Consider the following 13,902-nt stretch of genomic DNA (forward strand, 5'->3'; position numbering starts at 1 on the left):
ACATACTTAAAATATTACAAAACTAGGAGTGATAGTGAGCACCAAAAAAAAAATGGAAAAAATAGGGAAAAATCAGGGAAATAGGGGTAAAATCAGGAAGAAAAAGAAGAAGAAAATCAGGAAAAAATAAAAAATAAAAATAAAAAATTGGGAAAAATAAAATCAGGAAACAAAATACAAAAATCGGGAAAACAATTTAAATCAGGTAATTATCAGGAAAACTTGGTAAGGGTATGAATAATTTAGTTGCCAACTGCACTTCATACAAAAACTAAATGGACTATTAAAGAGAGATATATTGACTAACCATGTGCATTCTCCAGTTGTGGATTAATCCATTCAACAATGTTAGTGACAGCATTTATGTAACCTTTGATGTTGTCCCATTCACCATTCAAGTAAAGAATCTGGTTTAGAATCTCCATTTGTTCAATCAACCTGAAAGAAAAGACAAAAACGTTTTACCTTTTACCCCTCCTTTTTCATCTTCTGTAACTTTCTTCTCTCTCTCTCTCTTTCTAAATCTTGAAGGAAGATCAGTGGTCTTCATGTTATATACATCCCTTTCCTAGTCAATATTATTACTCATCATCTACACACCCAACAACTTCACAATCGGCATTCAAATGTACTTTGTTTACAATCACTATTTCTACATCATATTTATATGATTACCTAATTTATTATCTGAATATATCATCTTATTATCATCAACACCAACATCATCATCATTCTCATCATCATCACTATGATCATGACCATCATTATCATCATCTTCACAGTCATCATCATCATCAGTTATCATCATCATCACCATCATCAACATTATAATCATCATTGTCATCACCATCACCATCTCCATCATCACCATCACCATCTCATCATCATCATCACCACTAAACATCTTATCTGATACATGTACACGTGGTTATACTTACACCTCGTAATCAAACTGCTCGATTCCCTGCTGAAGTTTCTGGATAAGATTCTCGACCTGGGTCACATTAACACCTCCTATCTGTCCTATGCTAGTGAGGCCAGTCAGCGTATCTATGTGGGACTGTACATTGCCTACCAGTGTCTGCCAGTCAAACCTCTGCACCACACCTCTCTCTGGGTTCGTCACATCGCCAATCTTTAAAGAAATAGAATAAAGAACATGTATATTTATTCATCATCATCATCAGTCTTTCGGATGGTGGCGTTAAAAGTCGGTCCCCAGAAGTAAATAATCATATCTGATTGATACACGTCTTTATAAACCCAATTACACACACACACATCATCATCAACAATATCATCACCATCATCACCATCACCATCACCATCACCATCACCATCACCATCACCATCACCAATATCATCATCACCATCATCATCATCACCATCACCAATATCATCATCACCATCATCACCATCACCAACATCATCATCATCATCATCTTCACCATCACCATCACCATCACCAATGTCATTATCATCTTCACCATCTTACCCATTGTGTCAATCTTAGGACATCGATGCCCATGAGAGTGTTCAGGCTCTCAAAGAACTGTTCTCGATCAAGGTTACATAGGAGTGAGTAGACTGCAGTCAGGTTCAAGTCTGTTCCATTAGCTGAATCTACCGTGACACAGTAGGTGGACTCCCATGTCCCGGACAAGTGATGATCGGCAAGCTAAACATACAGAAACAAAATTAGAGAGATAAACAATATGACATGGAAAACAGAGAAGATAAAAGTAAACGGGCAAAAACGTCTTATCCCGCTGTTGTTTTCTCAAGGACATATTTTGGAAAACAGAAAATGAATGTATGTTATTTTAGCATTAGATTCAAGGTTAGGGTTCTAGATATTGTTTGATCTAGGAAATTTGGAATTCAGTCAGACAGCCAGAGCTTGTTTAAAAAAGTATTGGCTATCCTAAGTCTAAACTTCTCATACCTGGATGACAATCGTATTAACACTTTTCAGGTCTAAAGAGCACCAATCGCCAACAAAATATCTTGTTCCGTATGCTAGGGGTTCCATGAGGCAATTATTCATGATATTCAAAACATGAGCTTCAAATATTACTCATATAAAGAGTTAATTATTATCAAAGAGACTTGCAAGTAGACTGCAAGACGTACCTGTACGGGCTCACAGATATGGCCTGCATGCAACCCAAGTCCAACTTGGCTTCCTTGCGCGGGACTTTGAATCATTCTTTAACTCATTCATATTCCTTATCCGTGGTCGATATAATGCCAGGTAAAGTATTTTGAGGATGACGTTATACATTCTAGCTTTACACCAATTATTTATCTTCGGGAATTAATTGGTACACAAGAGTAAAATGACACTATTTGTTTATTTTAATTAAGTAAAAACAGATCAGACAAAATTGCGAAAGCAAACAGACATACCACAAGTACATCTTTGACTCCAGATAGTGTGATTGCCTCTGCGTACTCTGGGGCCAAGCCTAGAAGATCGGTCAGGTACTGTTGAAGGGCAGTCTCATTGGTTATCAAGTCATAGTACTTGTAACCTAGACATATTAAAGAACAAAACAACAAAAATCTTATGTTTATCAGTTAATATTGCTTGTAACCTAGAGGATAAACAAAACATTTAAAGATAAGAATTTTAAGTTTGAGAGATATGAAATCAAGTAAACATTAATAATAATGATAATTTTCTGCTGGGTGAAAAGGTAGGTCTTTACTTCAGCCTTTAAATTGTAATTAATGTCTCTAGGCCAATAGCTAGAAGAATTCTGATCATGTTCAAGCTTTAAGTGGCAAATAAGATAATAGATGATCAACCAATTAATGTCTCATTCGCTGTACGGAGGTAATAGGCCAGCATGCATATTTAGTTTGAAACACTTGACCAGCCCATATTACCACTTCCCCCCCCCCCACCTGCCCTCTCCCGCTTTCTAACCACTTTTCATCGTCCAATCAAGAGTTGTATCGTCTCAATTTGTTTGATTCATACCTTCAAATAAATCTTATGATTCACTGAAAGCTATTTCAAAATACATACAAGTTTGTTTCTACAGTGAGATTTTGCACAAAATGAAGGAACATCTACAATTTAATAAGGAAAGGCAAGATTGTGGCGCACCAACAGGTACACTCAGACCACAACCCACCATCTTGGGCCATCACGTACATGTTGCTGATTAGCCAATCAAGGGAACGTACCATTGCTGATTAACCAATTAAGGGAACTTACCATTGCTAATTAACCAATCAAGTGAACGTACCATTGCTGATTAACCAATTAAGGGAACTTACCATTGCTGATTAACCAATCAAGGGAACTTACCATAGCTGATTAACCAATCAAGGGAACTTACCAAGGGGGTTGAGAGCATCAAGGTCTACTTCGATGAGAAGATCAACAAAATTGAGAGCAGGGAGAATGGTGTGCCATAAGAGTGTTTCATTCAGTGCTCCCTCGATACGCTCTAACCACGTCACAGGGCTGTAAAAAAATAAACTATGTACAACTCAAAACACATTGATACAGTGTACATTTGTTTGATTTGTTTGATGGGGATTGCTTTACTGACTGCTCAGGTGTTAAATGGGTACCAGGAGGAAGGAATTCCTTGAATGCTGTGAGCGCTGATTCAGAGCCAGGTAATATTGGAGCGCCTTGAGCACCTTGCATGGTGGATATGTGCACTATATAAATATCCAATATTGTTATTATTAAGAAAGCATGTATTTGCTTATAAGTAAGAAACCTGGAGACCAACGGCTTTAAGTCCTCTCCAAGGGACTTGGTAATGAGGACTAATGCCTTACTAAAGGGCATGAGCGCATTGACTTGGTTTCGAACCCAGGACCTCCCGAAAATCACTACTCTACCACTGACCCATCGTGTCTCCTCAAATTTTGGAAATATATGAATATGCTTCTCATTTGTGAAATACATGAATGTGCACTGGTAACAAACTGCTATTAACTACAATAGACAAATTCTAAATTTCAACTCTGCACCAGATACTATATAACAAACACTAACCCTTAACCTAATCTAACCTAAATCCAATTTCAACTCTAGCTCTAGCCCTATTCTTTTGACAATATAAACAAGGCACTCTACAGTTGTCTCTCTCTCTCAACCTACGAGTCCAATGAGTACCTGGCAAGATTTATTCCTTAAAATACTGTGAGCCGGTACATGTACATTAACAGCTATGGGAGTTTAAGCTAGAGTTCTAATATTCAACCCAATAGGAATTACATAGTGCTGTTAACTAAAATGTAATGTATGCAAGAACAATTTATGAAGTAGGCTTGCGGATGCACCATGTGAGAGAGAGGGAGGATTGAGGATTTAGTCCTTTTCAGGACTCTCAGTAATCTTTTTTGAGGGTGTGTAGTCCTGAAAAGGACTGTTGGTGTAGTCTTGAGAAAGATTGTTGGTTATCTTTCTTAGCTTATAGTTTTAAGGAGAACTATAGTGCTTGGAAAGGATGGGTGGCAGGAGTGGCTCTATTATAGAACAATTTATTAATATTCCAACATTATTATTATTATCATTCCAACACTCACTCTGTAGAATCTATAGATTCAAACCATGACAAGATATCACTACTTGACATAAGAGAAGCCTGGATCTGGTAGACGATGTCGGGTGATCGAAGCAACGGAGCAAGCTCGCCCAGGAGTGCGATCAGCCTGAAAAGATATGATGCTCAAATCATTGCATTTTGAAAGAACAGCTAGAATAACTGTTTAAATATATTTGTGGCTTACACCCAGTAAATACAGATCAACTGATCGATCTGTAATTGAAAACAAGTCGGAAAGAATCTTGTAACCAGCGGGATATGAACCAACCATCATTTGCTTGCCGAGCAGCGACTCTACCACCAGGCCATCACTGGTCCATGGCACAGTCACGATGAACAAGAAACAAAAACCCAAGCTCTCCTGTCTCATTCTGACTTGTTAATATTCATCAGTCTGCCATTAGTACAATAAGTTTTATAAATGTAATGCTTCCAGGGAGAAATTTCAATTGTTTAAACATATTTGAGGCTTACAACCAGTAAATAAAGATTAATTGATCGATCTGTAATTGAAAACAATTAAGTCAGAAAAAAATCTTAAAACCAGAGGGATTCGAACCTGCCATCTGCTAGAATAATGTGAACATCCTAACAAACTCAATGCCAGTAACGAACAGGGTCTGTCAACTGAATTAAATCAAATCAAATCAACCAAATACAGGTTTATGCACTAACTCTGGAAATTGAAGAAGTACTTTATCATTCTTTTATATTTTAAGATGTAACAATCAATGTGTATCCTTACTGCTCATAATCCTGTTCGTCAATCGCATTAGACAAGTTTGTTAGTCTCATCAAGAAGAAGTCCAAGTCCAGGTCTTTGGTCAGCATAGATGGTAGATTAGCCAGATCTGTGATCATCTGAGCTATGTCAGTTGCAACATCTACGAGAGACTCGATATCAAGACCAGGACTTGAGCCGTTCCTACTCCTTATGGATTCCTAGATAGGATTTAAAAAAGCAATGAGGAAAATGATGATGATTCTAAGCATTTACATGGTGCCATATTTCTGTCTAAAAAAAACATTAAAAGGTGCAGGCAAGTCAATATCTTCACATTAGCGCAAATACAGGTCATGTTACATAGTTATACAGTGTCTAATCCAGTCCAATCCAAAAGGTTTTTTTCACGATTTAAATGTAATGACACTTTTCAAGTACTTCACAAATAAAATCAATCAATCAATCGATCGATCGAAGCGTTATCCAACACTCACCAGCTCTGCCAGTCGTAGGAAATCAAAGCCATAGATATTCTTGGCAGTCTCAAAGAACTCTGAGATGTTCAGAGAACAGAAGGCCTCTCTGACAGCAAACAGGTCCAAGAACCCATCGTTGGTAGTGTTATAATTAGATTCAAACTGTTCTTTGTCATCGCAATAGAATAGGTAGTTCCAGTCCCCGTCCCCATAGTACAGTTCAGCAAGCTAGGGAGAAAATAACCACAAAAAAAGATAACAGTTTTGGGTCAATAGTTGAAGTTGGGAATTTCATCTTAAAAGTGAACCTGGTGGGCGTTTCACAAAACTTGTCATCAGTGACAAGTGTCAGGTTTTGTTATAAGCTACTGAAATCCTTGATTCTGATTGGTTATCAACTGATTTGTGACTGATTTTTGTCATTTGTCATTGAAAAAAGACTTTGTGTAACACCCCCCTCAATCATCACAAGGGCATCTGTCACGCCATCGTTTGAAAATGCACACTTCCGACAATCTCTCCAACGTGTAAACATCTCTATAAAATAGCAATCTTAAATTCAACTAGTATATCATATCATAATACTCTACCATAATACATGTACACGTAAAATCATAACACGTTTTCTCACATAGGATTAAAAGTATCTTCATGTCATTTAAAGCCCCTCTGTACTAGTTTGGCCAAGAGGGATTAGATCTCCCTGCATGGTCAGTCACTGACAGGTGGTTATCTCATCAAATCAGCTGTCAATTAACATAAGAAAAAGGGGACCATGGGGGACCAATGGTCACCGATTAGGCATTGTTTGCTATAAAGAGGCCGCAAGTAGCTCTATAAGTAGTGCACTGGGGCTTTAATTCATATATCAACTTGCTTTCAACATAATCTATGACACATGATTTTGGTGTTCATCTTTTAATATCATGTGTACTTGTATACATACAAAGGATATATCTGTGACATCTCCAAGTAAAGCGGTTCTTATTTCTTCCGGTGACATGCCAACGTAGCGTACCAAGGTATCCAGCGAGACGGTCGGATCAAATAAATCCTTCAAGAAGTTGTCTAAAAGAGTATAAACAAATCATCATCAACAGTGATCATGGTATGTCCAATGGCTTCTATTGGTGAATCAATAATGATAAATCAAAATCGATTTTAGCAACTGTCCACCAAAAAAAGTATATTCTAATCTCAATTGCATTAACTCCATCACATAGATCCAGTTGAAATTTACATACCAACAAGTTCAAAATTGTAAAGTATAAGTAATCATTAAAGTCTGTAAATCAGCAATGAAAAATGAATCTATAATCACTCTTTCTTAATATAAAAATCAGAAATAATTTTTTGTTGTAAGTTTCATGCACACTGTTTCATTCGATGTACACTCCTACTTATTTATTTTGTTACTGATTTTTGTAACTATGTTACAAATTATTGTTGCCAATTTGAAGAGAAAAAGCTGATTCATTTTGACGTTCAAAAAAGTCTGAATACACCAGTTTACGGTTACATCAGTGCGCATGCGCAGACTTGTAATTGGCTTTGAAACAAAGCCAATGACCTGAGATCAGTGGTATTTATGCGTAAATTAAGATTGCGCCCATGCAAATTATGATGACATCACTGTCTGTGCGCTGCTCTGTGCGCTCACATCATAATTTGCATGGGCACAATCTTAATTTACGCATAAATACCACTGACCTCTAGGTCATTGGCTTTGTTTAAAATGGCGCACACAACCATAAACTGATTACTATGGGTTATTGGCCCCTTATCCATTTACTATCCCCTATAACAATAACAATAAGAAATGACTTACTTGAGTTGCCGAGGTGATGTCCTACGACTTGAAGATAGAATTCAACATATTTCAGATAATGTTCAGCCTCATCCCAAACACCATACATCCTAAGCATACTCTCCAGCTCACTAAACAGAGAAAGTGTTAGCCTGGAATGCAAAGGGAAGAGAAGAGAAAGTTCAACATATTTTAGATAATGTTTAGCATCATCCCAAACACCATACATCCTCAGCATACTCTCCAGCTCACTAAACAGAGAAAGTGTTAGCCTGGAATGCAAAGGGAAGAGAAGAGAAAGTTCAACATATTTTAGATAATGTTTAGCATCATCCCAAACACCATACATCTTAAACATACTCTCCAGTTCACCAAACAGAGAAAGTGTTAGCCTGGAATACAAAAGACATAATTTGACATATTTTTATCAGAATTTGTTTAGTATTTAAACTGTAACAACCACCTTATACCCCCTTCACGTATACAGATTTTTCTTACGAATCCTTACGGTTCGCACAAATACACAGATCTTTCATGGATCCTTACGATTTGACCACTTTTACGATCGATTTAAGAGTTGCAATGAGTTATTACAAACTATTTACGGGTTATTACAGATTATTACGATTTGTCACGGATAACTATGAGCAACTAACGTGTTAGGTACAAGTATTTACGAGTCCTTAGGATTTTTAACCAAAAAATAACAACTAACAATGAAGTGTTCGAATTTGCAGCTTTAACACCTTTCCCCAAATCGTAAACAGTTTGTAAGACTACGTAAAGTACACGTATCTTTTTGTAAAGTATTTGTAACTACACGTAAAGTGCTCGTAATAACCTGTAACAATCCGTAAAGCCATTGTAACACTACCCGAATGAAGTCGTAAACAACACGTAAGCACTTGTAATAATCCGTAATTAATCCTTTAACAAATCATAAACTTACCGTAATAAATACGAGTCAATTATGGATTCTTGCAAGCAGTTTATGGATGGTTAAGTGTTGTTGCGAGCGGATTACGATACTTACGGATTGTTACGAGCTATTTCATTTTCAATCATTTTATTAGGAGCTAGGAGTGAGTTGTGTAATACTTACTGCTTTATGTCTTGCTCTATCATGGGAGGATTCTGGAATAGCTCATCAAACATTTGACTGAAGTAAATGCTGATGTTCCATGCCGTCGCCCAATCCATGGTGGGATCATTGAAGAGGAGTATAGATATCTTTAAGGTCAGAAGAGATGAAAAACAGGTGTTTTAATGTTAAGGGGTGGCCATAAGTTACACACTTTGTTTTCAAAGGCTTAAAGTCCTCTGATTCAATGCTTTGTGATTATTTCTTACGTTGAAATCGGTTCTGCATAATTATCTTGCAGTTGACTTATGTTTAGGCCCCTTCTGCCTCCTACATGTCGATGTATTCCAGGAGTAGATAATTGGACCCATTATTCAGAGCTTGAAACCAATAGGCACCCATGCAGGGCTCACGGGGACCCCAAATCTGAGTCTGGACCCCTATCCTACAAAAAAATGGAAAATTTACACAGGACTCCATCATAACGATTCTAAAACAGTAATACAGACCCCCTTCCATGGAGTTAATGTGACGCCCTACATCCACAAACCAAAACAACCATCAGTTCACTTACCTGAACTATCATACCGTTTGCTTTGAAGATATCATTCAGTAAAGCATCAATATCAGAGAGGTTTAGAGAGCAGAGTGTTGCCTGGATGGTCTGGATATCAATGGCGGAGTTGAGAGTCTGGGTGAAGATGTCTTGAAAGAGACTCGTATCGCAGACAGCTTGGAGAGGGTCGGGCTTCATCCATATCTCTGTCCACTAAAATGATTTAAAATAGATTTAATTAAATGAATCGGAAGTGTGCAGGGAAGAATCACTATTATTTTATTGTGATAGATATTCAAAGTAGCAAAGATATATACAAAAATATAGTATATAAAAATGTCTTCCTTGTCATGAATGATTATAATGACTGCTTTGATTAGTTTTTTAAGGCATGCTGCATGCATCACCACACCAAAGAAGAACAATCTTTGTAAACTTTGTTTTGCTGATTCATTTTTCTGCACATACCACTCCCATCCTCCTTATCACTACGGTTAACATCTACATTGGACAGTCATATACACGTACCTGATCTGCTTGAACAGCCATGTATAAGAAAGCTTCAGTGATGTCACTAGGAACACCAAGATCTGTCAACAGTTGTACAACGATAGTAGGATCTGAGAATAGCTCATTGAAGGTTGGGATGGCAAACTCTGTCCCTGTAACAATTGAAAATAAATAAATTTCATGAAATATACATGTAGGGTAGGCCAAGATTTTAAAGAACAATAAGCAGTCCCTGAGTGGGATATGTTTAATAATGTAAGTTTTTCTTTTTTGACATCAACTCATCATTCACTGCATCAAAACAAAACTGGATGTCCGTGGTATGGTCAGCTCTCTGTCTCTACCTAAAAACTGACTCAGCGGACCCCCGTTTGAGACCGAGTCGATTCTTTTTTGGATGGTAAAGGTCAGTCCCAAGATGTACATAATCATACCTGATTGATACACGTTATATCTTATGATTAAGAACTATATTTCTTCTTGCGTATTTACATGTATCCCACTAGTGCACCACACACCGATTGCAAACGTATGCATGCACGTATTACTCCGCAGACAACTAGAAAAACATGGAGCAAATAAACACACATTAATCCTGAACATCACGTCTAACTTGGCTACTTTAGTGACTCGTAGAACACATCAACCCATTGCCTACTGGAACCGGGTGTTCCCTTTGTTAAGCCTATATGGATTAGAGAATTCAGTAATCAACGGGTTAAGGCATAACATGGTGGCAGCGGTGGGATATAACCCCAAAACATGCTTTTGTTGTGATTCAGGAAAAATAGATGCCCGAAAATTGACATTTCTAGCGTCGTTAGTTTACGTCTTCGGACTCGGGTGAAAAGTCCAAAATGATTAATCTTCATCCTGCGATGAACTGGGACGCCAACGATGTGGTAGAAGAAAAAGAAAAAGAAAAATCAAGAAGAGGAGAAGAAGAAAGAAGATGAGGAGGATCAGAAGAAGAATTATTATCATTTTTTTAATATAATTACCATTGTTGCTAGCCAACAAATCCGCAATGACATCATTAATGTACTGCATGAGTTGGACCTGCTTCAACCAGTCCTGGACCCAGGTTTCATTCAGACCAGGAATGTCAAGGGACTGCAGTAACTCAATGATGCTGAAAGAAGTAAACACATAAAGGTGTGAAAGAGCAATCTAAATACATCATGAATCCAAGCCACTGTCATTTCAAAAGACTACAACAAAACTAGATTTCATCAAAAATAAAATGAGTGATCAAAGTTTCATTGAAAATTAAATATTACCTGTTGGATATGTAACATATTTTATACTACTTAGTCAACAAAATTTAGGGTTATATTACCATTGACGGTCTGATTCGTCATTTTTTAAGTTAGATTCCAGAATTATTGTGCATTGTGAAACATCATTGTCATATATAAAAACTCTGTCAAAAACTCTTCTACATGTCTTTTTTTCAATTTTAAGATTTTGATTGGAGGGGCCCTAAATATCACTGAGAAAATCACACTTCTTTAAACCATATCCTTTTTTTAGACACTGGTTTACACGTACCTCTGTGGATTTAATTCATAGTTAGTAGGGTCTGAGAGCAGATTGGAGATGATCGCTGATATCTCTCGGCTGATGTTGAGGGCAGTCTGCAGATCAAAATCTGGGACTTGATAGAAAACCTGAACAAGCTGCATTGTAAGAGAAATGAATTGAATTAAATTGGATTGGTTAAACAAATTCATATTTGCAGCCCAAGGGCTGAATAAAAGTGAAAAATTTATCATATAAACAGACATGTCAAAACAGCTAACAGGTACTCTTTAGCATTTGGGGCTCAAGACCAACCAAGTTTGGAACACATTTTGAAAATAAATGCAAGAACCCTCCAGCCCTTGGCCCCCTGATCCTCCCCCCCCCCCTCCAAGCCCAAATTTCCCAGCCCCCCATATCTCCCTACCCCCAATTATTATATATATATATATTCTTCTGGGGATGAAAGTCAATTAGGATAACTAACAATTAACAATGAAAATACTTATTGCATTTTACTAAAGAACAAGTTCATTTTCTAGAAATTAAAATATACTGTTGTGTTAAAATGTGTTTTTTGTTAAAGTTCCCCATCATCGTCTAATCCATAGTTGGATCATTGAAGAGCAGTATTGATATCAGAGGAGATGAAAGGCAATATGAGGATGCGCGATAGCTCAGTCGGTAGAGCAGTGGTCTCGTAATCCGGTGACCCGGGTTCGAAACCAAGTCAATGCGCTAGTGCCCTTTGGTAAGGCATGAATCCTCATTACTAGGTTCCTCGGGGAGGAACTAAAGCCGTCGGCCATCTGGTTGCTGACTAACAAACATTTATGCTTTCTTAGCAGTCAGGTAAAATAACCACCAACACATGTTAAGGAGAGATCATAAGCTACAAACTTTGTTTTCAACGACTAAAACTGCTCTGATTCAATGCTTTGTGATATTATTTCTTTTGTTGATATTGGTTCTGCATCATTATTTTGCAGTTGACTTGTGTTACACCCTAATTGACAATGATGTATTCCAGGAGGGTATTAATATAGTGGACCTTCCCCCCCCCCCCCCACCCAAAGTTCAATTTCTTTACAAAGGACTCAAGCATAAAGATAAAGGCTCTTTTAAAAAAAGATGTGGACCCCTCCCAAGAATTCATTGTGACGCCCTGCGGTGATTGCTAATAAGGTAATCCACGGATTAAAACAGCCATCAGCCCACTTACCTGAACAATCATGCCGTTTGCCTTGAAGATATCATTCAGTAAAGCATCGATGTCAGAGAGGTTAAGAGAGCAGAGTGTTGCTTGGATAGTCTGGATGTCAATGGAGGAGTTGAGAGTCTGGGTGAAGATGTCTTGAAAGAGACTCGTATCGCAGACAGCTTGGAGAAGGTCGGGCTTCATCCATATCTCCGTCCACTAAAATGAATTAAAAATGGAATGAACTGGAGGTGTGCAGGGAAGAATTAATATTTCCGGAATGCTTTGACATGATGAATGAATTATATTAGATGTCCAGAGTATTAAAAGAGATTTATAAATATAGTCCCTTTAATTCAAATTTTCTTCCTATGAAGATTAATGATGACTGCTTCAATTGTTTTTGAAGCAGTCTACATGCATGCATCACCACACCAAACAAGAACAAGAATTGTAAAATTTCTTTTATTGATTCATTTTTTTGCACATCCCACTCCCATCCTCCTTATCACCATGGTAACGCATACCTGATCCGCTTGAACAGCCATGTATAAGAAAGCTTCAGTGATGTCACGTTGAACACCAAGATCAGTCAATAGTTGTACAATGACAGTTGGATCTGGGAACAGCTCGTTGAAGGTTGGGATGGCAAACCCTGTCCCTGTAACAACAAATAAAAAAATATTGAAAAATCATGTAGGGTAGGCCTATATTTTTTAAAAAAGAACAAAATTGCAGACCCTCAGTCACATATATTCTACAATGTACAGTTATAATACTCAAATACATGAGGCACCCACATTTTCAGTATAATGGCCCATGATATATTTTTTTACATGGTACCCTTAATATTAGGGCTGCGTTGCTTATGCCAGGGAAATAACAGTACAATAGAAGAGAAGCAAGCAAAAGAAGAAGACGAAGAAAAAAAAAAAACAAGAAGAGAAGGAAAAGAAGAAAGAGGAGGAGGAGAAGCAAAGTTATTATCATTTTTGTATTTATTACCATTATTGCTTGCCAACAAATCTGCAATGACGTCATTAATGTACTGCATGAGTTGGGCCTGCTTCAACCAGTCCTGGACCAAGGTTTCATTCAGACCAGGAATGTCAAGGGACTGCAGCAACTCAATGATGCTGAAAGAAGTAAACACATAAAGGTGTGAGAGAGCCATCTTAATTTATAATGAATCCAGGCTACTGTCATTTCAAAAACTACAATAAAACTAGATTTCATCAAAAAGTAAAATGAGTGATTTCATTAAAAAAGAAGTATAACTTGTAACCTGTTAAATGTGGAAACATATTTTGTACTACTTAGTCAACAAAATGCACGATTTCATTACCATTAACGGTCTGACTGGTCATTTTTTAAAACTGGATTCCAGAATTATTGATGATTTCTAAGAAAAATCATTGTCATATTCGAAATTTCTGTCAAAAACTTTTCTTA

General features: G+C 37.3%; 1 protein-coding gene across 13 annotated transcripts in view; it reads right to left on the minus strand.

The window, feature by feature from the left end:
* The window catches only part of LOC100890089, a 109,611-nt gene that overhangs the window by 66,242 nt on the left and 29,467 nt on the right, over positions 1 to 13,902 (minus strand). For 9 of the 13 annotated variants that reach the window (XM_030983031.1, XM_030983032.1, XM_030983027.1 and 6 more), the window contains 14 exons: positions 10,733 to 10,863; positions 9,750 to 9,883; positions 9,240 to 9,434; positions 8,687 to 8,814; positions 7,606 to 7,736; positions 6,724 to 6,845; positions 5,796 to 6,005; positions 5,323 to 5,519; positions 4,558 to 4,683; positions 3,351 to 3,478; positions 2,410 to 2,534; positions 1,496 to 1,678; positions 939 to 1,135; positions 308 to 438 (listed from right to left, as the gene is read on the minus strand). In XM_030983031.1, the coding sequence (XP_030838891.1) occupies positions 308 to 438; positions 939 to 1,135; positions 1,496 to 1,678; positions 2,410 to 2,534; positions 3,351 to 3,478; positions 4,558 to 4,683; positions 5,323 to 5,519; positions 5,796 to 6,005; positions 6,724 to 6,845; positions 7,606 to 7,736; positions 8,687 to 8,814; positions 9,240 to 9,434; positions 9,750 to 9,883; positions 10,733 to 10,863 (2,138 nt within the window). Of the gene's footprint in view, positions 1 to 307; positions 439 to 938; positions 1,136 to 1,495; positions 1,679 to 2,409; positions 2,535 to 3,350; positions 3,479 to 4,557; positions 4,684 to 5,322; positions 5,520 to 5,795; positions 6,006 to 6,723; positions 6,846 to 7,605; positions 7,737 to 8,686; positions 8,815 to 9,239; positions 9,435 to 9,749; positions 9,884 to 10,732; positions 10,864 to 11,282; positions 11,411 to 12,474; positions 12,670 to 13,455; positions 13,587 to 13,902 lie in introns of all 13 variants that reach the window. The other 4 variants (XM_030983023.1, XM_030983022.1, XM_030983030.1 and 1 more) reach the window with 4 other exon arrangements.

This window comes from Strongylocentrotus purpuratus, unplaced genomic scaffold (assembly GCF_000002235.5).
Source record: "Strongylocentrotus purpuratus isolate Spur 01 unplaced genomic scaffold, Spur_5.0 spur5_scaffold_13, whole genome shotgun sequence".
NCBI classification, from domain to species: Eukaryota; Metazoa; Echinodermata; class Echinoidea; order Camarodonta; family Strongylocentrotidae; genus Strongylocentrotus; species Strongylocentrotus purpuratus.